Genomic DNA, 23,508 nt, shown 5'->3' with positions numbered 1-23,508 from the left:
CCAGGGGGACAGCTTGAGGCTCTGTCTCAAAAAAAAAAAAAAAAAAGAATTGGAGTCAGAAAGCCAGAGTAACTGCTAATTATTAAAGCCCAAAAGGTAATTTTTCTTTTTTTTTTTAGGAGATGGAGCCTTGCTCTGTCACCCAACTTGGAGTGCAGGGGCACAATAAATAGCTCACTATAACCTCAAATTCCTGGTTTCAAATTCCTTCCCATCTTAGTCTCTCAAGAAACTAGGATTACAGGTATATACAACCGTGCCCAGCTATTTTATGCATGCATGTATATATATATATATGTATATGTATATGTGTGTGTGTGTATATATATATATATGTGATTTTTTGGGGGGGTAGATATAGATCTTGCTGTGTCACATAAACTGGTCTCAAATTCCTGTGTTGGGATTATAGGCACATGCCACTGTGCTGACCAAAAAGGGTACCACTAAAGTGGTTGGTATTCTAGTATTTTGAAAGTGAAATCAAAATGAATAAACATTATTTTGTACTTGAATCTATCCAAGAGAAGGGTAGATTGAGAAGATAATGCAGATGGGTGATCGTAGTTCTGATATAATCCCCAAATTGTATGGATCACTTTGCAGTTGGTAAGCATTTAGTTTTGTAGAGTTGGTGAATATTATGTAAATTATAGATATTTCTTAGGAAGTGGGTGCTCTCTTCAGCAGTTGATATACTGTAACTAAATTGTTTCCCCTTAGTAAGGTGATTTTCTTTGGTTTTTTGTAGTGGTAAGATCAAGGTCAGGCCTGAGCCATAACACTGAGCCTTAGGTGGAAAAATGGAGAGAAGTTGTGGGAGATATGGTGATTTGGCACTAATCCTATTGCCTACAGGAGTGTGCTAAGGATGGTAGGTTTCCCCTCAGATAAATTTTGAAGGAAAATAGAAGATTGATCAAAGAGAAATAACATTGTCAGGGCATAGTTACAATGCCTGATCTTCTAACCCTAACTAGGCCTAACCCCAGTGAAGGAGGAGATAAAGTGGTTTTTCCTTATTGCATAAACTAGATCATTCTTGGAAACACAATGCCAAGAAATACGTTCTTGACTTAAAAAATCTGGGCCATAAGGCCTGCAGGTTCTAACAAGACAATGTATTTCATTAGATAGGTTAATTCTGAGGAAGCTTTATACCAAATAGAGATTTTGGTAATAAGGAGGTTCACTATCTAGTTATTGTGAAACATACCCTCTCTCTCATGCATTGGACTAATGGGTTATCTTTGTGTTTTTAAATTGTCATACCTTTCCTTGCTGCACCCCTCAATAATTCTGGCAAATCTACCTTGGAACCAAATCTGCCAAAATTGGAAGGGCTGCTTCCTAAATTAGATGTGTTAGACTTACAGTATATTTTTCTAAGTAAAAAGAAACATAAATAGCAATCCTTAATTTTCAGCCACATATTTTGTCCTAAAATATAATTGTCAGAAGCTGAAACATCAATGAGATTATTTCTTACTTTTTTTTGAAAAAAATGATATCCATTTATGAGAATGGATAGTATGTATTCTCCTATGTGATTTTATTGAACAAAGAAAAGAAGGATCACTTGATTTAAGTGACTTCCTTACTTGGAAGGAATTTCGGAATTAGAGAATTTAAACCTTTAGAAATTCAGCCTTGATCCATAAAGCTAATCCAGAGCAATAACACATCTAATTTAATACATTTTATAAAGTAGATGACTTGATTATGAGATAATGTGGTCAGTTTTATTATATCAGTATTAGATGTAACTAGGCCATTGAGGCTAACTGAAAACTGGCTAATTATCTTAATTGTGGATTCTGAACATTATTAACTTCATGAGAGAAGAAAAACTAAAAAATAGGGAGTTTTAGGAAGCAACATGTGGATTTTACGTCTCTAATGTGATTTACATTCTCTAGTTAATGAATTGATTGCTTTTCATTCTCTACATGATACTGTTAAAATAGCAAATGTTTTTGTGCACTTACTATGTGCTAGCCTCAGGACTTTACATGAATAAATCCTCCTATGATTGTACTGTTGTTTATTCTGTTTTAGAGATGAAGGGCCCAAGGCACGTATAGAGGTTGAAAGATTTTCCAGGGTCGTAGGCTCAAGTGTGGAGCAGGCCTCCTAAATATGCTACTTTACTTGTTCTTGTTAAAAATCTAGTTTTCTGATTGCTTGTAGACTAAGTTGAAATAGACAGTTAAAATCATACCAATGGACAGTTAAATTCAGACCAATGATTGCTTTATTTTTTTTTAATGTGTTCTTTCTCAGGAAATTAGTTATCATTTTATAGATTCTTACCCAAAGAAAACTTATGATTGTCATTAGCACAACCAGAGATGGTGTATGATAGGTGCTTCTGTTTGTTCTAGATGTAGTGAAAGAGGATTTTAATTTTAAATTACACTTCTAGGCTCGGTGCCTGTGGCTCAGGCGGCTAAGGCGCCAGCCACATACATCTAAGGTGGCGGGTTCGAATCCCCAGCCCGGGCCCGCCAAACAACAATGATGGCTGCCACCAAAAAAATGGCCAGGTGTTGTGGTGGGCACCTGTAGTCCCAGCTACTTGGGAGGCTGAGGCAGGAGACTCGCTTGAGCCCAGGAGTTGGAGGTTGCTGTGAGCTGTGATGCCATGGCACTCTACCCAGGGAGACAGCTTGAGGCTCTGTCTCCAAATAAATAAATAAATAAATAAATAAATAAATTATACTTCTAGCCTAGAAGATGTGTGATGTAACATAGTGAGTATTTACTGGGTGTCTCTTGTGTGTTGGAACACAGTAGCATGGGTCCCAGGGATGCGTTAAGGAGGAAACATGAGCTGTTCTTCCAAGAGGGTACTCAGTCATTCTTGCATACTTTCTTTCTCCAGCCTTGGGGCACAAAAAATGTTAGGTCATTACAAAGCATGCAGCATGCTTATGTTAGGTACCTTACCCATGGTTTTTTTTTTTTTTTTTTAAACATGAAGAACAAGTCTTCCTATCCCCCAGAACCTCCTTAGAGATACATTTTGACATATTTCCTTATTGTTCCTACAACTGGCTCCATTTTATAAATAATTCACAGATGTTTGCATTTAAGTGTCTTTATTTTATCACAAGAAAACTGTTGGTTCTTTGCAAATGGCCACTAGAAAGATCAGTGCCAAATCGGTAGAGACTAGAGATAACTATGTCATTGATGACTATTAGATAACTTTTCCTAACTAGAACTTCCTAACCCTATTTTGTGTTTTATCAAAACTCTTGAGGATCTGCTGAAATCTCTGGACTCACGAATAATATATTGCATTATTATTTCAAGAGGTTGTTGCATCCTCTGAAACGTATCCTAGACTCTTGAGGTTAAGAATCCTTGCTTTTGATCTTTTTTAATCTTTATTTCAACTCTTCTATATATATGAATATATCTTTCTAAGTTTCCTTAACTCTAGAAGTAGGTTATAAGTAAATGATAAATACATTCTTTTCAGAGGTTTTTGGGAAGTAAGGTAGGCAATGGAAAATGGTTTTGTTCATCAGAAGAACTTTTTTGGCCCTCATGATGATGAAATAGGTGGACTAATATAAATGGCTATAGCATTTTTGTCTGATTTTCCATGAAAAGCAACCTGGAGATTGTGTAACTTTTAGGGGGAAGGGGATACCAGGGCCTAAATGGAGTTCTTAGGCTCTAAAAACAAAATTGTGAATGAACATTCAATAAAGTTAACGTTTGATGTTTTTATGTCTCTTCTAGGAGGTTCTTGGTAGAGTCTCTTGAAAGCTGTAAAAAGGCTTTGTCTCTGGGGCTGCAGTTTTAAAATCTAGTTCCCATGTGAGGGATGAGCCATTGGCCTCTGCCTCTCAGGATGGTTGTTTACAGATGCTCCTTCGTGCTGGTTTTATCAGGGAGTTCCTGAGTTGGAGGCTTTGGGCTATAGGCTTTGCTCTCTGGCTTCATGTATAGAGGAATAGTATTTTAGTTTGTGGGCTTTGCAGGATAGGGTGCCTCATTTTATTTGCCTTTGGAAATTTCTTGCTCTTTACTATCCCATCCCTTTCAGTGATAGAAAGGGAGGTTCAAGATTTGTCTCTTAAAGAGTATTTCCAGTACATCCGCTAGGGAGGAGGAAGGTCAAACTCATGCTGAGGGATGTTTGTAATAGCTATGACTTTCACCTCTTTTCCTGTTTTTCTCTTTGTAAAAGACAATTTGTAATACATTTGTCTCTCTAAGGGAGACTTGAGTTACCCCAGCTGGCTAGATATATTTAAAGAAAGGAAAAAAAGAATCTCTTTAAACAGATCTTGAAGAAATCTATTACATATTTGAGTGGAAACCTGAGAATGCTGTGACATACAGGCAAAATTAATTAAAATAACTGATAAAGAAATTAGACGTAGCTTTACATGAGATTTGCAAGATTAAAATGTATGAGAATTATGTTAATAAGCTCTGCCTCTGTCAGTTGTCTAACACATGTAGGAATTTGTTCCTTTTATGCAATTTAAAAGTACCATCTCCTGTGCCCTCTAGTGCATATAGGATGAGATTAACAGTAAAATTGTGTGCTGTGCATCCTGCCTCTGTCCTAGTTACTGCTGAAATTCCTGGTGTTAAGTTCTCTTAGCCTGTCTCATCCCAGCATCTCTGGGCAGTGGACAGAGGGTGGCCTTGTTTATTCTCCCATCTGGTCTTACCATGCACTTTGGGTCTGGAGAAGCAGTAAGTGCATCCTGGCAAGTATGGCCGACTCTTGGCAATCAGCTCCTAGAGGCCAGTGTAGTTTCTGCCCCAGTGCTGCCCAGGTATAACATGCTATCCTGAGGGTGTTTATCTATGCCAGGCAAGGACATTATTATGGTAAGCTTTTGAACAATGGGCTTGAATTGTGCAGATCCCTTATATGGAGATTTTTGTTCACCTCTGCCACCCCTGAGACAGCAAGACCAACACCTGCTCTTCCTCCTTGTCCTTAGTTTACTCATCACGAAGACTGCTAAGGATAAAAACCTTTATGATGCTGCATTTCTTGCATGTGAAAACCCCACACTGTACCCCAGAAGTGCATTAATGTACATAGTTACCATTCAATAAAAAAAAAAAAAATCCAATGAAAATGATGCTGCATTTCCACTTAATGAATAGTAAACATATTTTCTTTTCCTTATAATTTTCTTGATGACATTTTTTCCTCTAGTTTATTTAAGGATACAGTATATAAGAAATATAACATACAAATACTTGTTAATTGACTGTTATCAGTAAGATATGTGAATTTTTGGCTGTGTGTGTGTGTATGCGCATGTGTGTGTGGCGGTCAGCATCTCTGACACCCCAACCTCATTAAAGGGTCAACTGTAGTTAGAGATCTTCTCTTTCTTTCCTCATCTGACTTGGCATGTGGGGTAGAGTAGGTCATATAGAGATCCTAATGGTCCCAGTGTTTGAGCACTTGTGGACTTTCCTTGTAGGAGTGGTGTGCAGGGTACTGCTGGGATCTACCACAACTAACCTCTGAGGTAGAAGCCATGTTGCTGTTTGCTAAGCACAGGCAATTGGGTGACTTTTTTGAAGCTCTTCAGGCTGTGGGTGCAGTCCACTGTAGGAGAGGATTGGGAGGGGCGTAGCCAAACCCAGACTTTGTGAGCCTGGGACAGCTGTTTGTCTACTTGCTATGGCTTGTGACAGAACAGCTGCTCACTGCATGATGGCTTTTAAGGCCCATCCTTACCTCCTATCATCTCCTCCATTTACTTTTACTTCCTTCTTAGCCTAATTTTGCCTCTCTAAATGAAGACAGGTGATGATTAGCTGCCCCTCTTTTTTGTATTGACACACTTGGCATTGTAGAGGAACATGGTACAAAACAACTGTTCATTCAGGATTTCTGTATCTGTCACAAACAGCTTTTCAAGTTTCATATGTCAAAATTGATAGGTTATCAAAGTAAAAAAAAATAGAGACATTCACTTTTTATAGTATACACAATTTTAATAAGAAAACTTTCCTGTACACTGCACTTTGTTACCCTCTCCCCCAAGACCACCTGCATAATAGTATTTTCTTCCCAACCCATTTGCCCACCTCCCACCCCACCACCCCAAAATGGCTCTTGAACGTGAATGAAAACAATGTATTTGGACTGTATTTTTAGTTTCCATCTTAGGGTTGATAGGAAGGTTCACCAAATATTCCATATATCAGATTTTTTTTTTTTTAAGAGGAAGAAGGTTAGCTGGAGTTGTAGAAGTTTCCAAATGTTTGCAATAACAAAATGAAAGCTCAAACAGTCATTTTCTATTTGTTTTTAGACTTACTCAAATACTCTGAGTTTGCCCCAGGTTAGATAGAGAAATATTTAATTATGTATGGATGGCCTTATTGTCTTTATCTTTTTCTGGCTCAAGGGCTGTAACCAATAAGATATGAAAAGTATGTCCCAAAACAGACTTTTGAGATAGGTCTGTTACTGTATTGCTGTGTTAGAAAAATGATCATGTAAGTCAGTTGTTAAAAACTCTTTAAAAAATTTTGTACTATGTATTGATATCCACATTTAAGAGAGAGAATAGGGCATTTATAGCTTTCCCCCTAGTAGCTGAGGATATAGGAAATATGCCTTAAAAAATGATATGCCTGTTCTGAATTTTAGGATTCAGACCTAATGCTACATAGGGCTCATTTTTATTGGAAAATGGAGTCTAGCTCTTGGTGACTAGCATTAGAATAAGCAGGTGGATTTTAATAATTAGTGGAGTTGGGAAGATCAGTCAATTCATTCATTGCATTGGTATAGAAATTAACTTAGGCACATTAAGAGATTATATGTGTTAGTACAGATTTTTGGCTTAAAAAATTAGTTTCTTTGCTTTTTGATGTTGGTAGTAGGTATTCTCAGAGTCGAGTATTTACCAGATCATTCTCTTTTCAAAAAGGTGATTGAAATCCCTGGCAAGCTACAGAAATGAATATAAATGATTCCAAAGTAGTTCTCGGTTTCTAGGTGGGTATGGTGTCATAGACTTGTTTATCTTTCTTTTTCCCAGAGAGATAATTATTTTTCTTGGGATGGTCATTTTTTCTAACCTTGAAAATGGATAAGGGATGGTGGTGGTGGTCAAGAGAATAAAATCCCACCAAAAACCAAAGCCTTTAACGTTGTGTTTTTAAGATCTGCAGTGTTGCTGTTCCACCCTTGTCAGTTGGTAAGAAAAGCACAGATGACTAACAGTCTTATCTTTAATTTAAACCTTTCTGATTCTGAAGCAAAAATAGACAAAAATTAACTGGAATCATGCTTTTTATAAGCAATCATAAGAAGAGTTTTAATTTTAAATGAGAAAGGAAAATACTTGCTTAGTACTGTCATTTACTTAGAGGGCATTATCAAAAAAAAATGGAGGGCAGAAAAAAAAACATAATTGTTTTTTCAACTAGTAATATGCCTTTGTGGCCTTGGCTATGCTGTTCCCCTAAATTACTAAATGGTTGGCTTGTCCACATACATGGATTTTGCCATCTGATGGTCCTTCAGGATTAATGTAGAGATTTCTAGCCAAAGAAGGGGATTTCGTAACCTTTTCACAGTTTGAATTAATTTTAGTTGTGGTTTGAAATGATGGAAAAATATTCTTCTGCTATCCTTCGGGGCTGATAGTCTCATGTGCTCAGGACACACACAGTTGCGTTGTGACCAAGCTGTCTGTTACCTGACAAATGGCTTTGGTCATCCTGATAAGTGGGTTGGTAAATTTTAGCTCAGGGAGCTCCCATTTGTCATAGGTGCTTCTAATCCATCCCCTCTGTGGGGAAGTATGTGCTGCTCTCTCTGCTGTAAAATCAGCTTCTGTCTCTGCCCATACAAAACCAGGATCTGGTTTAACAAGAGAGGAAATGCTAACCACTTAAGATCAACTGAATTGAACTGGGCTGAGACTTTGATAAACTAATTTTACTCATCTTAAAAAATGTAGAGAGCACATTTTTACTGTAATTTGCAATTTCATCTGCTTTTCACTGAAACATGTTAGATGAAGGGTCCTAAGGTATCCTTCTCTTAGTATTAGAAAAAAAAGAATATAATTAAATCTGATGGGTTAAACTGTGTCTTAACAGGTTTTCAATTCAATCCGAGGAAGAAAATATGCCCTGAATGAAAGATAAAATGTTAATGTTCATGATAAAGAAATAAAACTTTTTTTAAAAATGGTATGGTTTCTTCTAAGTAGTTATGCCTTTTTTCTACATATACTAAATGGCAGTTGTATAAATGCTCATTTAAAAATAATTGGCTGATTTCACAGTTTTATGCATATATGGAACCCTGTTTCTGGAAAAATTCTGTGTGAATGGGTAACTTGCATCTAAACCCCAAATAGATCATAGTTTTTCTTTAGAAATCATAATGAGAAAAACTGAATACTTGTGGTTCTTTTCTGCCTGAAAGACACAGCATCCTTATAATTTGTTAATTATGGAATGTGTATATTTACAATGGAGACCTTCCCCTCTTTTCCCTTTTCAGCAGCGGGTCCTGGGGCCCTTCCCTGTTTGGTGCAGATTGTGTATAATCATTCTTGGCTGCCTTGTAACTTCAGCTAACCTGAGACAGATTTTCATTTCCTTACCTCCACGCTGCCTTCAAGTTACCACTGTGTGGCTGCATAGGCATGTCAGGTTGTTCCAACATTATTAACCTCATGAGATGTTGTTCCCTTCACCTAGAAGGAACCATGCTTACTATGTGGATATGTATCTTTATTAAAAGTTTGAAATTTAACACATAATATTTAGAAAGTGATTTTTCTCATGATTCTTTTATAATATAAGAAGAATCAGTGTTATGCCTGTTGCTAGCCAATTATTTTTAATTTGGCTCTTTGAGGTTTGAAAATTAGGAGAAGGCAGAAGAAAGAGGTTTAAACAAACCCTTTTGTCAAGGCATCTTTGATCGTGACAGTTAGAGAGAGAGTGAGAGAGTGTGTGTGTGTTTGTGTGTGTGCTTTCAAATTGAAGGAAGCATGTCAGGATTGTTAAATTAACTGTTTATCTCGTTTCTCTCCAAAATAATTACTAAGTCTTTTTTTCACATATAATGTAAATATAGGATTTAGTAAATTAATTAGTAAAATGGTACTATAATACTAGTTTAAAAGTTGCCTAAATGCCACAAAAATCAACATGTCCTTTAAAAGTCAAACTAGAAATGTGTAAGTCATGTAATTATTTAGTATTGATTTCATCGTAATGAGACCTTTTCACCATCACTTGGATTCATTGCTTAAATATATTAAAGAGTCAATCAGCTTATTAGAATTACATAAGGGGTTCTAATTTCATGATGTGTAGACTTTGATAATATCTACTAAACCCAGGCAAAAACTCTGGAAGGGAAAGTATTTAATATTTACCATTCTTCAACATACATGAAATTCTACTTCCCACACTGGTAGCAGATTGAAGATTTGAGTAAATACCAAATTATCACAGAAGAGAACTTTGCTAAGTCTCCTTTTAAGCAGCTAGCTAGTTGGTGGTACATGGGATGGAGAGCAATGATCAAACAGGTATTGATCCATATCTGTTTCTGCTCAAAAGCTTCTTTCCAAACTGTTCTCGATAGGAAAAAAAATAGCATATGGAGACCTTAGTGTAAATGTTTACACACAGTATTATATAATTACATACATGAAATGTCTTATTTTAACGTAAGCATTTTTAAAGACTTTACAACAGGAGTGCAAATTAATGTGAGCATTGCTTAATTTAACACTTAAAATATGATTTCATTTAAAAAATTAAAAATACTTTAACACTTCAAAAACTAAGTCTCCACTTAGTTTGGAAAATTAGGCTTAATGTCACCATTGGTAAAAATTAGATATGTATTTAGCCTCTACTATGTAAAATAGGTTACTTATCTGATACGATTTTTTGATGACGAGTAGATATTATACTTCACATTCTTTGTATGGCAGCTGCTGACATTTGCACTGTCCATAACCATTAATGATGATGAAGGGTCCTTCATGGGTGGGTTCATACTCATTATATGGTCCTTGGTCTGACATGTTTGACATATGGAGTCGTGTTTGGGATCGGAGCTGCCTGTGGTTCTGAATCATTGAGCACTGCCTAATTCTCCTTAAAGTGGGAGGGCAGCACTTCCTGGAGATGAACACTATAAAAATAATAAAAAAGAAAGAAAACAATAAAGCCATTGTTCCTGTAATTACCCGCTGAGTGAAGATGGCATTGTCTGGTTCAGGAAAGTGTTCCTCGGTAGTAACTGCTATGCCTGCAGTAGTTGGGATTTCTTTGTCTCCCACATGGTAACTTGATGAGCTTATTCTTTTTGTATATTCAGTGGTTGGATCTCTGTAAGTTGTAGCCATGGCAGTGACAGTGGTTGATAAATTCCAGCAGAGCTGAAATCCATGGACTGCATCTAGAATATCCTCTCCTTGGGTGTGGTCAGGGCTGTGGCATAGGATGGAGTGCTCCCACCGACCTTGGAAACTGCCCAGCCAGGAGGCCAAAGCACATATTCGGGTGCTGCATTCCCAAAGATTGCCAGAGAGGCCAACGGTTGTGAGGGATCTCAGGGAGCTTAAGATCTTGGAATCAAGGCTGTTTAACTTGTTGTTATCCATGAGGAGTATTTTAAGATTCGGCATCGTTTCAAACACTGTCAAGTCGATGGCTTTGATTTCATTTCCAGTCAGGTCTAGCTTTTCTAAAGTGCCCCAGGTCCACTCCATCCCACATGTGAGGTTGCTGATTTTGTTCCATTGTAAGAAGAGTGTATGCAGACTGCTTAGCCGTAGGAAATGAGCAAAATTAATCTTCGTCAGCTGGTTGTGCTCTAGGTGAAGCTCTCTCAGTTTGATTAATCCTGCAAATCCATTTCGAGCCAAACTTCGCAAACGGTTTGTGCTCAAATCCAGAAACTCCAGACTACGACAGTCCCAGAACAGGCGTACTGGGATAGTCCGCAGGGAGTTGGAACGTAAATGCAAGGTCTGCAGCTTCCGAAGGCCATAGAAGAGCTCTGGGTGCAGAGATGACAGCTGATTAAAAGACAGGTCCAAATTTTGCAGGTTAATCAGTTGGGTAAAAGTTGTGTTTGGCAAGTAAAATATTTTGTTGGAACTTAAGATTAATTCCTTAAGTTTATATAGTCCTTGAAAAGCATCTTCTTTTACTGTTGAAATTTGATTGTGATCTAAGTGGAGCCAGGTAAGTTGACTGAAGCTGGCAAATTGATCTCTTTCAAGCTCTGTGATGTGATTGTGCCTGAGGGACAGGCCCAGAGAGCCCTTGTCTGTGGCGTTTGGCACTGAGTGGAAGCCCTGAGAGTCGCAGTAGAAGAGCAGCTTCTCGCAGCGGCATTTGGGTGGACACGCCATACCCAGGGCAGGCAGCATTTTTAAAACCATACTCATTGCATATATTGCTGCCAGCATAGGGGCCCCTAATGGCCACTTGAAATGTAAGCCTGCAGAATATAATTTAGGGAAAACAAGAAGATAGGATATTTTTCAGCAGAACATATGGGCTATAGAAAAAAAAAAACAACATTATGGCAAAAGATTTTACTGCATATAACTTATGTTTCATTTACTGCAGAAAAATTAACCTTGTTGGTCTGACTTGAACAAAACTTAAACCATTTAAAAAAATAAAACATGTTCTTACCACCAGCAACATAATATTCAAACATCAATATTCAAAAATATGACAGTGATTTCCCTCATAAATGTGAATTCAGTAGCTTATTTTAAAAGCATGATTCCTTAACTGTAAAAGGCATATAAATAAATGGCATAGACTTACCCATTCTTCTGAGCACATTGGAGGCTGCATTCAGTCGTGGTTGTTAGACTCAACGCAGTGAGTCTGTAAAAGGCTCTAACATGTAGGAGCCTTTGACCAGTTTCCTGTTTTCTGTCTCAGGCTTTCTGAGTAAAATTGAATCCACCAGGGTGAGTTGTTTTTTCCTTAGGATATTCCTCTGGAAAGCACTGGCTTCATTTTCTGTGACTGCTCTGATCCCCTAAATCACCTTTGAATGTAAGTTATTAATTTTTTCCTCCTTGAACTGCTCAGCTGGTTAATTAAAGCTTCAGCTTCTCCTTTCTGCAGCCGTTAGTTCTCCCAGTCTTAACTTGTTGATGGCAGATGGGCGGCTTGTTGCAGAGAAGAGCTCCTGGAGCAGCATGAGTGCATTTACTGAAAAGCTTTTCTGAGAAACGGCACAAGAATGGATTTGCTTATGTGCTGCGACCACACAGAACTGTATATAGGCTGACGTCACCGGATGACGTGTCTTTTGTTTGGGTTTTCCAGAAGCTTTACTGTTATAAAGCACTGTGCTTTGTAACAGCATTGGGGTCGTTGCAAGACCCCCCTAATTACAATAAAGCAAGAAAGAAGAATTGACTTAAAAACATGGTATTCCTTCAGTGTAGGAAGCAGCAGTGAGGTTGTAATAAAGGCTGCATTCAAGAAGACCCGTCTGAACAGTGAGTTGGGTTAGCAGAGTGATGATTTTTAATGCTTGTAAGAGCCAGTGTTAGGCTGCCGATTCTGCATACAGAGATCATCTAAATAGGCAAAAGCCTGCACAATTTATGAATGCTGATTTAACACTAGCCTATGCAAGGTAGCCTATGCTGCTCTGGTGTTTGGAAAGCTACTCAATTGCCTTGTTGTCATGCTTGGTTAAAATCAAAGTGTGACTATGATCTGCTTTAGATGTGGTGATATACTAACTCAATGGGCTTGGCTACTTTGTCATTTAGAGCTTACCATCATAAATGAAGAATAAAGTAAGGGGGGATGTGCAAAACAAAGCAGTGGTTATTTTTTTCTTTGAGGATTTTAGAAAACTACAAGATTTCTCTTTCTCTTTCCTATTTTATAACAATGTTTTATCACCATGATGATTGAAAAATGATGCTGAGCTGATATTTGGATGTCCTACTGGGAGGAAAGGGCAGGTTTATAGGGTTAATACACATGTCCTAAGCATTAACAGTGGAGCAGAGATGATTTAGGACAAGTGATACAGTATAACTGGATTCCAAACAGTTTTTTGTATTTACCTCAGAATTTCACCTACTCCTTAATTGAAAAGCCTCAGCTGGTACTGAGGTTGGGGGTTGTGGTGCTAAGATAATAGAGCATTTCCACGCTAGTTCCAATTGGTATACTTATAACTGTTTTTGGAATCTGTCTTCTGCATATAAAATGTCTCTCAAACTTGTAGTAGGACTTTTGCTTTGGCTTGTTTTTGCTTGACCTGACTCTAGTTTCTCCCTGTCAAATAATGTTAGTACTTTTTAGACCTTGGTTATGAATGTAGAGCTCCATGTTTAGTGATGTATAAAGGTAAAAGATGTTTCTAAGGCCGGGCGTGGTGGCTCACACCTGTAATCCTAGCACTCTGGGAGGCTGAGGCAAGTGGATTACCTGAGCTCACAGGTTCAAGACCATCCTGAGCCAGAGACTTCATCTCTAATAGCCAGGCATTGTGACAGGTGCCTGTATAATCCCAGCTACTTGGGAGGCTGAGGCAAGAAAATTGCTTGGGCCCAAGAGTTTGAGGTTGCTGTGAGCTGTGACACCACAGCACTCTACCTAGGGTGACAAAGTGAGACTCTGTCTCCAATAACTACATAAACAAACGGATGGGTAGTGCCCATAGCTCAGTGTTTTGGGTGCTGGCCACGTACACCCAGGCTGGCAGGTGTGAACCTGGCCTGGGCCAGCTAAACAACAGTGACAACTGCAACAAAAAAATAACCTGTAGTCCCAGTTACTTGGGAGGCTGAGGCAAGAGAATCTCTTAAGCCCAAGAGTTGCTGTGAGCAGTGATGCCTTGTCACTCTACCAAGGGTGACATAGTGAAACTCTGTCTCAAAACAAACAAACAAAAAATGTTTCTAGCATGTTGGTGTTATATTTTCAGGCTTGACAGAAGGAAGGCCTTTCACACATCTTGCTGTATTGATTTAACCCAACCAACATACCATACTATTTCTTCTGTATTATTGACACTTATCTTTAGTGGGGGTCTCAGACCTGAGGATAGAAATCTCAAAACTCCTGATGATGTCTGTTAAATAAGAATATTATTGGCCTGTTGACTTCGAAGGGCTTCGTTCCACTAGGCAAGTTTAAGAAGTACTTGTTGTAGGTAAAATTTTTCTGTTGTGTAGTACTGAAGTGAGAACTGGAAGACACCAAGGTCCCTTCCTTCGTGCCATGTGTAAAGGTGTAGAAGTGGTAGCAATGCAGTTGTATGGGTCAGGTAGGATTAGAAGTACAAGAGTTTTATTGGGGGCAATGCCTGGCAAGTACAAAGGGAGAGAGAATGCAGCACGATACCCTGAGGGCCAATAGAGTCTTCAGATAGGGAGTGGATCTGATACCTGTGAAGCGAGAGGGGCAAGAAAGACTGGACAGGAGTCTGAGTGAAACATGATTCTCAGATAATATGCAGGTTAAACAGAAATCCCTAATCTAGAGTTGCCCTGGAGCCTACACTGGTACTCATACTATATTCCTCCTTGCTGGCTAAGGAAAGGAGGGAGACACGTCCTATTTTAGACCCCAAGGATGCCACTTGCCCTCTAAACTTGATCCTTTCTATAGTCTCTCTACAGCGGCGATTCTCAACGATTCTCAGCGATTCTCCTGTCACGACCCACAGGAACTGTATTAAAGGCTCGTGGCATTAGGAAGGTTGAGAACCACTGTTCTATAGGCTAGAAGTTCTTAACCTGGGTCCACAAACCTGTGAAATTTTGTGGCTTGTTCCTTTTTCTGTGGACAAATTTTAATCAGATCCCTACAGGGTTTGTGACTGTAGGTTTCATTAACATTATTCAATGTGAACTTGTAACCAAAAGTTTTAAGGAGAAGAGTTTCATAGGGGTGGTCTTTTATAATTTTTTTTGATGAAAAGAAGCCCTTGAGATGTTGTAAATGCCCTTATTGAAGTTAGCCACCTTTGATGAAAAAAACCTGTGCCATGCAAAAAGCTGGATTAAATTCTTCCCTCAAGTAACCACATTAGTTCCATGGGGCAGAAAAGCATTTGTATTAATTGGATTAGAGGAATGAGTTGTATTTGAAAATTTAGAAGGAAAAGCGTCTCCTTTCCCTTAAACTCTTGGTTCTGTGTTAGCCTGTGTGGCCTACCTCTTACATATGAATAAATAGAAATTACTTAAATTATGTTATCTCAGTACTGTTAACAACAGTTTGTGGGCATGGAAAATTGCCCAGAGAAGCACCAGTGCAACCAACAGTAATTATCTCTTGATTGCTCCTGAAGAAATAGGCAGTAATGCTTGCTGCATCACAGTGCCCAGAGAGCACAACTCCTTCCAGGTCACCAGTCACCTTTCTCACCTGCCCATTTGTTGGGTTCAAAAGATTCAAGCTGTGGAATTAAGGAAGACATAATGTTTGCCTTTTGAGTACAAAGTTCTTGTTGATGGAATTTAGTATCATGTTTTTGATCTTTTTCTTTACCTAAAAGGGCTAATGAGATGCCCCTGTTCTTTTTTGGGGGGGCAGTCTTACTTTGTCACCCTCAATAGAGTGCCATGGCATCATTGCCCACAGCAACCTCAAACTCTTGGGCTCGAGTCCTCAGCCTCCTGAATAGCTGAGACTTTAGGCACTTGCCATAATACCTGGCTAGTTTTTCTATTTTTAATAGAGATGGGGAGTCTGTCTGTTGCTCAGGCTGGTCTCGAACTCCTGAGCTTCGAGCAATCTACCTGCCTTGGCCTCCCATAGTGCTAGGATTATAGGCGTGCCCTACCACACCTGGCTTTTTTTTTTTTTTGAGACAAAGTCTTTGTTGCCCCAGGTAGAGTGCTATGTGTCATAGCTTAAAGCAATCTCAAACTTCTAAGCTCAAGAGGTCCTCTTGCTTCAGCCTCCTGAGCAGCTGGGACTATAGGCAAGTGCTGCCTCGCCTGGCTAGTCTTCTCTATTTTTAGTAGAGACAGGGTCTTGATTTTGCTTAGTCTGGTCTTGAAATCGTGAGCTCAAGCCATCCACCTGCCTCAGCCTCCCAGAGTGCTAGGATTACTGGCATACACCACCACACCCTGCCCAGATGCCCCTGTTCTTTCTAAACAGCTCTTCTTTTGCATACACATGCCTTTGACTTAATTGAAATGGAAGGCCTGCTTCTGGAAGGTATTATCCATATGATGTTTCAATTTTCACTCTGGGTGTTTGAGATAAGGCAAAAGAAAAGTAAGCTCTAACCCATCTCTCTGTAAATGACTTGTTATTGTGTTAAGACATTTATATTCTACACCTAGTAAATTTCACATGTACACTTATAAGATGCACTGTAGGTGTGGTTCCATACCAACTACTCGCCCTCCACCCATCCTCCCCTTCCCCTTCCCTCTTCCCCTTCTTCTTGGGCTGTAATTGGGTTATAGCTTTTATAAGAAAGCTATAAATTGGTTTCATAGTTAGGCTGAGTAGATCCTGTTCTCTGTTGATTTTTACTTTTATTATTATTTTTGGAGGCAGAGTCTCACTTTATTGCCTTTGGTAGGGTGCCGTGGTATCACAGCTCACTGCAACCTCAGACTCTTGGGCTTAAGCAATTCTCTTGCCTCAACCTCCCAAGTAGCTGGGACTACAGGCACCTGGCTAATTTTTTTTTTTTTTTTTAGAGAGGTAGGTCTCACTCTGGTTCTGCCTCTGCCTCAGACTGGTCTCTAACTCATGAGCTCAGGCAGTCCACCTCTTGGCCTCCCAGAGTGCTAGGATTACAGTTTTTTATTTGGTTTGGTTCAAGACAAGGTTTTTTACTCTCTCACCCAGCCTGGAGTGCGAGGAACAATCATAGGTCATTGCAGCCTTGGACACCTGGGCTCAAGCAATCCTTTTATCTTGGGCTCCTGAGTAGCTGGGACTACAGGTGTGCAATTTTTTTGTAGAGATGGAGTCTTGCTGTGTTGCCTAGTCTGGTCTTGAATTCCTGGCTTCAAATGACCCTCCTTGGCTTCCAAAGGGCTGAGGCCGCCAGGCTGGGCCATTTATGCTTCTGTTTTCTGGGTTTTGAGAGCCCCTTAACTATCACAATCTGAATTTTATTGCTAGAGGCAACAAAACCATCACCTCTCCTTAACTTAGCTGATGTTTACTTGCTGAAGAGAAGCTTTATGTTAAAGTCTCAAACATGCCTTGTCTTTTTCTTAGAAAGCCCTTTGCCACTGCTTAGCAAGGATGCACATAGCTAAATTGAGTGAAACTGGGTGTTCTCTGCTCTGTGGAATGGAGCCTCTGAGGTAGATGGGAGCTCAGCATCACTTATTTTAAAGATTCCTCGCTACTTCCAGTAACAGTTATATGCTACAGGATTGCTTTTCTTAAAGTTATGTTTGAGTAACTTTATTTTGCCTAGCTAAAACTGAGAAACAAAATTTAACTTTCAAAATAAGTAAAATCTTGTTTTCTAGATGAGCAAGATTTCTACATTCATCAAGCTCAATGTCCAGGTTCTGGGAATGTATATGTGTATGCGTATGTGTGTATGTGTATTCATCCCTATTATATTTTAAATGATTGGAACATTAAACTTGCTATTTGGACTGTATTTTTTTTTTTTTAAAGTAATGCTTTGATTTAAAAGTGGTCTGTCCAGTATAACCTAAAAAGGTTTGGTAAATAACTGCTCCTGACCTGCCCCCTCCTGATCAATGAGGCATAGACCTCTATTTCCTGCAATAAGAAGAAAGAAAAATTGATTTTTAAGGTGGTTTGACAAAGACATTAACAGATTCAGCGTGTGAGTTAAATTACATCTTAAAATGAATTTTGCTGTTTGACTGTAATTCCCTCAAAAGTCAAGCTCAAGGATTTGTTTAACTTTCACAGTCAATCCTTTTACCCAAATTGAGGAAATTCCTGGACATTCCAGGTTGTACGGGACTAGGCTTTTTTGAGGTCTGTGAGCCCAACTTGTAGGATTCAGATTCTAAATGTTTTCTGAAATAATAGATTAGAAATCCCCCTCTCCCTCCAAGAAAAAAACAAGTCTAGGAACAGTGGTAAACTTTACTGTTTATTTTGAGAAATTTTCTTGAGGTGAGTGCTTGAATGTTTAAGGAATGTGTTGATTAAAAGCATTAATTAGGAGATGAGTTTAGCTTTGATTTAGTTTTAGCTCCCTTTGTCTTAGATACTGATATTTTGTTCTCTGAGATTGTCAACAGCAAAGTTTACTTGAGTTCTTTTCTGACTCATGGCCCTGAATAAGCCACAGTTTATTTCTGCAGGTAGATATCTTCATACCTAAATCAGTTTTTGTTGAGCCTCTCTGCCCCTAATTATAAATAGTGGGCTACTTTATTTTATTGTCAGTACAAGAGCACTTGGAGGGGTAAGAAATGAGACCCTTACCAAATTTGATAATGACAATATCAATTTATTACTTAGATTTTGACTCTTAATATTTATAAGTCCCCTGTAGTCTCCTTTCTATCCTTCACTAAATAAATCTATGTCTCTGCATATTTCTTCTCTTTTTTCCTATAACAGTCCAAAGAGATGGGTCAGAAAGATACCGTATTCCCCTGAAAATAAGACCTACCCAAAAAGTAAACCCTAGTAGAATTTCTATGCATTTGTTAAATATAAGCCCTATCCTGATAATAAGACCTAGTGATGGGCATGGCCATGCACTTTGGCACAGAGCAGTAAGGAAGACTGGAATACTTTTTATCTGCCACAGCTCCTTTCTCTGAGCTGTTTGCACTTGCATGGGTGCATGGGTGGTAACCTAGGTCACAGGCATCCTATTGCGCACGTGCGAATGGCTAGGGGAAAAGAGTTCATGTGTCATTAGGCCAGCCCTACCAACAAGGTTGGCTCCCCCTGTCAGGTTCCAGAAGAAGATGACTTAATTGTATTTGAATAAATGTAGATTGTTGTATTATACTTAATAAAAATAAGACATCCCCTGAAATGAGCCCAGTGTGTCTTTTTGAAAAAATAAATAAATATAAGACAGTGTCATATTTTCAGGGAAACATGGTAGATGGCATTTTCCCCACTTAATGGATGAGGAGAAGAAATAAAGCAAGTAACACATGTACATAAAAGGTATTTAATAAACACATAACCAGATCTCTTTAACCCCAACCATTTATCTGCTGTATTGGCTTATGTACTGACAGCATAAACCATATCAAATGTTTCTAGGGTCCTCAAAGGGATATTCCTTTGTCTGTTTGTTTCTTTCTTGTGATTACTAACATGTTTTTCAGAAAGAATCATATTTGTTTTGTGAAAACTTCATAGTTAGCTGGGCAAGATGGTGAGTGCCTGAATTTTCAGCTCCTGGGGAGGCTGAGGCAGGAGGATCACTTGAGCCCAGGAATTGTGACACTGCACTCCAACCTGGGTGACTGAGCAAGACCCTGTCTCTTAAAAAAAAAAAATATGCACACACACATACCCCCCCCTTATATATACTTATATATGTAATATCTATTTCATAGTTTAACCTGTTTGGAAATAGTAGTTTTTTGTTTTTGTTTTTGTAGAGACAGAGTCTTACTTTATCACCCTCAGTAGAGTGCCGTGTCATCACACAGCTCACAGCAACCTCCATCTCCAGGGTTTAGGCGATTCTTTTGCCTTAGCTTGCTGCATAGCTGGGACTAAATGCCTGGCTATTTTTTTGTTGTAGTTTGGCTGGAGCCGGGTTTGAACCTGCCACCCTTGGTATATGAGGCCTGAGCCCTACCCACTTAGCCACAGGCCCCGCCCAATAGTAGTTATTTCTAAGGACAAAGCTAACTCTTCTTGAGGTAAAAGCCTTTGTTCCTTTTCTTTCAACTACCATCTATTTTGATTCTGCTTAGAATGTGGCCCTGGCAAATCTTAGCTCAACCCCATCCATGATCTCTGTAGAAATGCTCATTTACATACCTCTTCAAGAGTGGTTAATAGTTTTCTTCTGTGCAGTACAACTTCATTAAGCTTAGCTTAGAATTTTTAAAAAATATGGCCTAAATAATCTTACAGAGCATTCTGATTTGAACCGTATAATATGTTTTATTAACTCTGACCAAGCATGGTGTATCTTCATCTGAAAATGTGTTGTTTCACGCCAGGTGACATTTTCACATTTTGACAGTCTTCAAATCTCAGACTTCATCAAAATCAGGTGTAACCTGTTCTTATTTGCAGTTCCAGGAGAGCTGGTTTGTTATTGAAATTGTTATAACCTTAAGTTAAAATATGAATTTAATTTTAAAGCCAAACTTTAAACAGAGGTCTTTTTATCTTGGTTTCTCTTATTTTGGCAAAACTCTCTCAATTCCAATCATCAAATAATGTGATGCTTAAGAATTGTAAGGTTGGCTTTTTATGAACAAAGCCATGCTGTCTATCCCATCCTCCAAATATTTTCCAGCTATGGGCTAAAAACGTTGTACTGTTTTCTCAGTGTTGATTTGAGCATAAAAAGCTATCACTTTTCATCAAGTTTCCTTGTGAATTATTAAAATGTATGTCTCTTTCTTTTTATCCAGGCTGGACGAAAAGAAAGAAGTGATGCACTCAATTCTGCTATAGATAAAATGACCAAGAAGACCAGGGACTTACGTAGGCAGGTAAGCTAGAAGAAAGTCCTGATTGTTTTCCTAAGTTCTCAATTTTGTAGTTTTGATTAAAATACCAATAAATAATGGGCTCACACATTTTTTTTTAATTGGGAGAAGCATAGATTATCATAGGAAAATAGCTATTTCTGTTTTGTTGCTAATAAGCTTCTTAATGGCTAAAAAAATCTCATGGGGACATGGAATAATATAGTCTTACTTGGATGGACTGAAAAAATCGACTCTAGTGTTAAAAGGATGTACAGGTAGGAACATCAATTTAAAATGATTTGGGACCTATGAAAGTAAACCTGAAGAATCTCATTATATTGGCTATATACAATAGAGACAGAAATTCTACTTATTTATTTGACTTGCTGCATTCTTATCATACCCTTGGAGTTCCCTTAGATCATTGGTGGGATATGTTTCAAATGTGGTAGGTATAGAGATATTTGAGGTACCAAATTTTCCAATTTAGTAGATACATTATAAAGGATCTCTTTGTTTAATCATAAATAACCCCATTAACATTTTGAGTTAACATCAAATTGAGTTTCTGTCTTTATGAACTATGTATTAACACCTAAGAAGTTGTAATACAGGCAATTTTTGAGAGTTAGTGGAGAGACATTTTATTGCTCATGTCTGATATAAAGCAGAACTAAAGTTAGAATGTATTTTTATTCGATTTCCTTTTGGTGAAATAGTATCAAAAATGGTTGTAAGGATACCCTTTATGCTTTAAGGTTCATGGTGTGCTAACCCTTTTAGATAAGCCAGAAAGTGCTGTTTTTTTCTCCTCATTTTATTTAGCCAATTAGGCTAATTACATATATTCCAAGGCTTTGTGCCAATTCAACCCAGAGTTGCTTTCTGTTGAGCTTTGTATTATTCCTTTAAGATGTAAGCCTTAGTTTTGTAATTCCCAAGAAAGAAGGGTATTATTGTCTTGAAAACCAAGATTCTGTTGCTGAAATGCTCTAACTGTAGTAGGGTAAACCATTGTCTCCATGATCATGTTTCCTGTGTTGCAGATTATATACTACATGGCTTACATGAGGGGTCCTCATATAAGTGCAGCCAATCTATTATAAGCTTCCATTACATTTAAATGTGCAAGAGAAAAAAAGCAATCTAGCTTCTTGGTAGAAATAAAATTAAATTTTTACAATGTAATTATTAGCTCCGCAAAGCTGTCATGGACCACGTTTCAGACTCTTTCCTGGAAACCAACGTTCCACTTTTAGTATTGATTGAAGCTGCAAAGAATGGAAATGAGAAAGAAGTTAAGGAGTATGCCCAAGTTTTCCGTGAACATGCCAACAAATTGATTGAGGTAAGTTAATGAAACTAAACGTGTCAGCTAAAAGTTTTAAGGGCTCACTTAATATACAGTATATATGAAATGATGCAGTCTTTCCTTCTCATTTTTTACACCTATCTAAAACTACCGTCTTTGTCATTTTACATTAATTGTGTATGTGATTAAATATCATTGGCCCTATCCTGGAAACTTAACATTTCCACTATATTATTAATGCAAATAAAGATAAATCATAAAAAGACTAGACTCAAAAGACAGTTTAGAAAGCAGTAGTGGCTGTGAGCACTGCCTACCCTTGCATCTCAGCAAGTTACATAATCTTTTTCAATTCCCATTTCTTGTGTATAAAATAAGGATACTAATACTACCTGTTACAGAACTATTTTAAGGACTAAAGGAGATTGTGTATGTCAAGTGCTTAGCTTTATGTTGAGAGATAAACTCTGACCAATCTCTTTGTTTTAAAAGTGAAGAAACTAAGCCCTGACATGCTGCTAATTAGATATGTTTACACAGTAGAAATCTGTATTGTAAATGCTTGGTTGTTATTATTATTATTATTTTTTGAGACAGAGCCTCAAGCTGTCCCCCTGGGTAGAGTGCTGTGGCATCACAGCTCACAGCAACCTCCAACTCCTGGGCTCAAGCAAGTCTCTTGCCTCCACCTCCCAATTCAGCTGGGACCATAGGTGCCCACCACAACGCCTGGCTATTTTTTGGTTGCCGCCATGATTGTTTTTTGGCCCAGGCTGGATTCGAACCCGTGACCTTAGGTGTATGTGGCTGGCGCCTTAGCCACTTGAGCCCCAGGCGCCAAGCCAAGTGCTTGGTTTTAGAATGAATTCACTCTTGTCATTTCTTAATATCTATCCAGAATTACCTTTTTGTAGCAAAAAGAGTAAACTATGATTTAACTTCCAGGTGAATTAGACTTGCTCCTACCTTTTGCTAACTGAAGTTGTGGTATTATTTAATGTATTCAGTATTTCTGTATTTTGGAAATGTTAAACACAGTAAGTTATTTGATTCTGTAACCTTAATGCAGAATATCTAATAGTTGGAAAAGATGTTCTATAAACTATTTGGTAAAATGGTCATTATATAAGGACAGAAAATGGGCCTTTATATAAAATGCATGTCTTGTACATTTGGATTTATAGTGACATTAGACCAGGTTAATACTGTAAAAATATTCCAAGGAAAACATCAGTAATCACATTAAATGCATTACTAATTTTATGCCTGGTTTTCTTTGAACATTAAGTGTTATTCTGACCTGAATTAGTTATATACAAAACACACAGGTCAGTCAGTCTGCTATTCAAGTTAATCATTTTGGCATTTGAAACAAAAATTGGGAGACTTTGATTTTGTGTCTCCATTAAGCACCATCTTGTCACAATAGTCACATGACAGCATGAGGTACATGAACTAAAAATACCTTAAATCCTCTAGCAGACTGAATGGGCTCCTCTTTTGGCCACAGGGGACCCCAGTAATGCCTTAAAGTTTTTAACACATTGGCTC

At 38.2% G+C, this 23,508-nt stretch overlaps 2 protein-coding genes across 3 annotated transcripts in view; one reads left to right on the top strand and one right to left on the bottom strand.

The window, feature by feature from the left end:
• Positions 1 to 23,508, top strand: part of CTNNA1 (catenin alpha 1) — a 185,987-nt gene that overhangs the window by 114,430 nt on the left and 48,049 nt on the right. The window contains exons 8-9 of the mRNA XM_003782153.2: positions 20,586 to 20,666; positions 21,841 to 21,993. Of these exons, the coding sequence (XP_003782201.1) occupies positions 20,586 to 20,666; positions 21,841 to 21,993 (234 nt within the window). The remainder of the gene's footprint in view (positions 1 to 20,585; positions 20,667 to 21,840; positions 21,994 to 23,508) is intronic.
• Positions 9,739 to 12,596, bottom strand: LRRTM2 (leucine rich repeat transmembrane neuronal 2). 2 transcript variants are annotated; one of them, XM_003782155.3, is made up of 2 exons: positions 11,836 to 12,596; positions 9,739 to 11,497 (listed from the first exon to the last, which is right to left on the bottom strand). In XM_003782155.3, the coding sequence occupies exons 1-2, from the start codon at positions 11,837 to 11,839 to the stop codon at positions 9,951 to 9,953; spliced, it is 1,551 nt and encodes a 516-aa protein (XP_003782203.1). In that variant the 5' UTR covers positions 11,840 to 12,596; the 3' UTR covers positions 9,739 to 9,950. The 2 variants fall into 2 exon arrangements, with proteins under 2 accessions (XP_003782203.1, XP_012663613.1); XM_012808159.2 differs by having other exon boundaries at positions 9,739 to 11,069.

The sequence above is a fragment of the Otolemur garnettii genome, unplaced genomic scaffold, assembly GCF_000181295.1.
Source record: "Otolemur garnettii isolate 467f Iridium unplaced genomic scaffold, OtoGar3 scaffold00003, whole genome shotgun sequence".
Taxonomy (NCBI): Eukaryota; Metazoa; Chordata; class Mammalia; order Primates; family Galagidae; genus Otolemur; species Otolemur garnettii.
This window is presented reverse-complemented; position numbering and strand designations above follow the sequence as displayed.